General features: G+C 39.7%; 1 protein-coding gene across 1 annotated transcript in view; it reads right to left on the minus strand.

The window, feature by feature from the left end:
• Positions 1-307: 307 nt before the first annotated feature.
• The window catches only part of LOC143285220 (uncharacterized), a 14,541-nt gene continuing 10,821 nt past the window's right edge, over positions 308-4,027 (minus strand). The window contains exons 9-10 of the mRNA XM_076592467.1: positions 2,145-2,247; positions 308-1,190 (exon numbers count right to left, since the gene is read on the minus strand). Coding sequence (XP_076448582.1) covers positions 1,069-1,190; positions 2,145-2,247 — 225 coding nt within the window. The 3' untranslated portion in view covers positions 308-1,068. The remainder of the gene's footprint in view (positions 1,191-2,144; positions 2,248-4,027) is intronic.

The raw sequence follows: 4,027 nt of genomic DNA on the forward strand, positions 1-4,027 counted from the left end.
GTATGGTCAGTTTTTTTGCTTAAAAAGTAGTAAAATGTTTGACTATAATATTGGAGTGTGGCCCAGCGCATGGTCAAGTTGTTTTTTTTTTGCTTAAAAAGTAGTAAAATGTTTGAGACTTAATAGTGGAGTGTGGCCCACGCTATGGTCAGTTTTTTTTTGCTTAAATAGTAAAAAAAAAATTGTAATAGTGGAGTGTGGCCCAGGGTATGGTCAGTTTTTTTGCTTAAAAAGTAGTAAAATGTTCGACTATAATAGTGGAGTGTGGCCCAGGGCATGGTCAGTTTTTTTGCTTAAAAAGTAGTAAAATGTGTCACTATAATAGTGCAGTGTGGCCCACGCTTTGGTCATTTTTTTTTTTTTTTGGCTTAAAAAGTAGTGAAAGTTTCGTTATAATAGTGGAGTGTGGCCCATGCTATGGTCAGTTTTTGTGCATAAAAAGTAGTAATTTTCTTTTTTCTAGAACAGTGGTCATTGTATGTAAAAGAAAGAGAGAAAAAAAAATGGAATAAGAGAAAAAGTAGGGAAAAAAGTTCTTTATGGAATAGTGGAGTAAGGCCAAAACCATACTGTCCTCGCCAATTAGAGATTCATGGCACAGTTTTATGTTCATGCTTTACAACTGGTGAGTATAAAAAGAAGCAGTGCTTATGTAATGCTGCCTCTGATTAAATAGTCAACATGTTTTAAAAAAAAAAAAAAAAAAAAACTGTCGTCAATCTCAGCACAGAGAATCAACAGTCTCAGCACGGAGAATCAACACTGTCGTCAGTCTCAGCACAGAGAACCAACACTGTCGTCAGTCTCAGCACGGAGAATCAACACTGTCGTCAGTCTCAGCACAGAGAATCAACACTGTCAACAGTCTTAGCACAGAGAATCAACAGTCTCAGCACAGAGAACCAACACTGTCGTCAGTCTCAGCACGGAGAATCAACACTGTCGTCAGTCTCAGCACAGAGAACCAACACTGTTGTCAGTCTCAGCACGGAGAATCAACACTTTGTCAGTCTCAGCACGGAGAATCAACACTGTCGTCAGTCTCAGCACGGAGAATCAACACTGTTGTCAGAGTCTCAGCATAGAGGAGCAGAGGCTGGTGGAGATGGAGGAGTGTTCGTGCTGCACCGATGTCTCCAGGATGTCCACGCAGTCCTGCAGGCTGCTCACCACTGTCTGCCCGGCCTCCGCTGTCACATACACACATACAATTACACACACACACATTCATCACATATACACACACATACATAAACACACACATACACACAACACATACATATATACATACATACACACAAATTTTACATTATCATCTTCAACAGTTTGGGAGACAACACTGAACTGAGATCACAAGCACAGTTTTCCCTCTTTTTTTTCTGGAAATGTTTCCAGCATAGAAAACAGCAAAATGTGTCAACTGTGAAAGAACACACACACACACACACACACACACACAACATTTACACACATACACACAAACATACAGAATACACACACATACACACACACAGATGCACACACACACTTTTTACATTATTATCTCCAACACACACACTATTTACATTATTATATTCAATAGTTTTGGAGGCAAAACAGAACTAAGATTACAAGCACAGTTTTCCTTTTTATCGGGAAATGCTTTCAGCATAGAGAACAGCAAAATGTGTCAGCCAAGAAAGGGTTAACACACACACACACACACACACAAATACATACCTGCATGTACACAACATACACACATTCACAAAACATGCTCACACACATACACACGCACTCACACAGATACACTCCCACATGTTTTACATTATCATCTTCAATAGTCTGGGAGACATGACAACTGAGATGACAGTACAGTTTTCTCATTTTTTTTCTGGAGATGTTTTCAGCATAGCCAACAGCAAAATGTGTCAGCTATGAAAGGGTTCACACACACACACACATACACATATACAAATACACACACACACACACAAATAATACATACATACATACATACAGTTACACAAAACACACACAAATGCATCAACAATGCATCTCTTCATCAACAGTTAACTCTGAACTTATTTAACAAGTAATGCCCATTCAGCTGAACCACGACTTACACAAAGCAAGAGGTCAAAGTTCACACTGAGAGGCCTCACCTAAAAAAGCCGAGTATGTGTTGTCCGTCACTGTCAATTTGTCTGTCACACCATCACTCAGCTTTCGGTACGACTGGCGAATCTTATGCAATCCTTGCAACATCTGAAAAAGAAAAACATAATAATAATAATAATAACCAAGAACAATAGCAGTCATAAGCGTATCAAGCCCAAAAGCACGGACGAAGTGGAAATCCAATCACAAGATTTTCAAGTATGAAAACGCTGAAAATTAATTTCATAGTACAATATATCAAAATAAATCACAAAACCACCACAAAAATGAATCAGGTCTATAGAAACAAGAGTCCATTTTTTTTCTATTTTATCAGGTCCTGTTGGGTTTCGAATGTCACTTAGCTTCAAGTGTTCAACAGTGAATCCACTCCAAACTACCTCAAACAGAGAAGACATCAGCTGTAGTGAATGTGAATGGATCAAGTTGAGATCAACTGCTTTTAAAAAATGAGGGCTGCAAACCAGTCTAGTACAAACACAAACACGACAAATGAAAAAACACCTCACTGACACAGGGGAATGAATCCCTCCGTTTTCAAGCAAACTGGGGGACTTACACAGGGGGAATAAATCCATCCGTTTTCAACAAAACTAAGGGCCTTACACAGGGGGAATAAATCCATCCGTTGTCAACAAAACTAAGGGCCTTACACAGGGGGAATAAATCCATCCGTTTTCAACAAAACTAAGGGCCTTACACAGGGGGAATAAATCCATCCATTGTCAACAAAACTAAGGGCCTTACACAGGGGGAATAAATCCATCCGTTTTCAACAAAACTAAGTGCCTTACACAGGGGGAATAAATCAATCCGTTTTCAACAAAACTAAGGGCCTTACACATGGGGTATAAATCCATCCGTTTTCAACAAAACTCAGGGCCTTACACAGGGGGAATAAATCCACCCGTTGTCAACAAAACTAAGGGCCTTACACAGGGGGAATAAATCCATCCGTTTTCAACAAAACTAAGGGCCTTACACAGAGGGACTAAATCCATCCGTTTTCAACAAAACTAAGGGCCTTACACAGGGGAAATAAATCCATCTGTTTTCAACAAAACTAAGGGCCTTACACAGGGGAAATAAATCCATCCGTTTTCAACAAAACTAAGGGCCTTACACAGGGGAAATAAATCCATCTGTTTTCAACAAAACTAAGGGCCTTACACAGGGGGAATAAATCCATCCGTTTTCAACAAAACTAAGGGCCTTACACAGGGGAAATAAATCCATCCGTTTTCAACAAAACTAAGGGCCTTACACAGGGGGAATAAATCAATCCGTTTTCAACAAAACTAAGGGCCTTACACAGGGGAAATAAATCCATCCGTTTCCAACAAAACTAAGGGCCTTACACATGGGGAATAAATCCATCCATTTTCAACAAAACTAAGGGCCTTACACAGGGGAAATAAATCCATCTGTTTTCAACAAAACTAAGGGCCTTACACAGGGGGAATAAATCCATCTGTTTTCAACAAAACTAAGGGCCTTACACAGGGGGAATAAATCCATCCGTTTTCAACAAAACTCAGGGCCTTACACAGGGGGAATAAATCCACCCGTTTTCAACAAAACTCAGGGCCTTACACAGGGGGAATAAATCCATCCATTTTCAACAAAACTAAGGGCCTTGCACAGAGGGACTAAATCCATCCATTTTCAACAAAACTAAGGGCCTTACACAGAGGGACTAAATCCATCCGTTTTCAACAAAACTAAGGGCCTTACACAGGGGGAATAAATCCATCTGTTTTCAACAAAACTAAGGGCCTTACACAGGGGGAATAAATCCATCCGTTTTCAACAAAACTAAGGGCCTTACACAGGGGGAATAAATCCATCTGTTTTCAACAAAACTAGT

This window comes from Babylonia areolata, chromosome 8, assembly GCF_041734735.1.
Source record: "Babylonia areolata isolate BAREFJ2019XMU chromosome 8, ASM4173473v1, whole genome shotgun sequence".
NCBI classification, from domain to species: domain Eukaryota; kingdom Metazoa; phylum Mollusca; class Gastropoda; order Neogastropoda; family Buccinidae; genus Babylonia; species Babylonia areolata.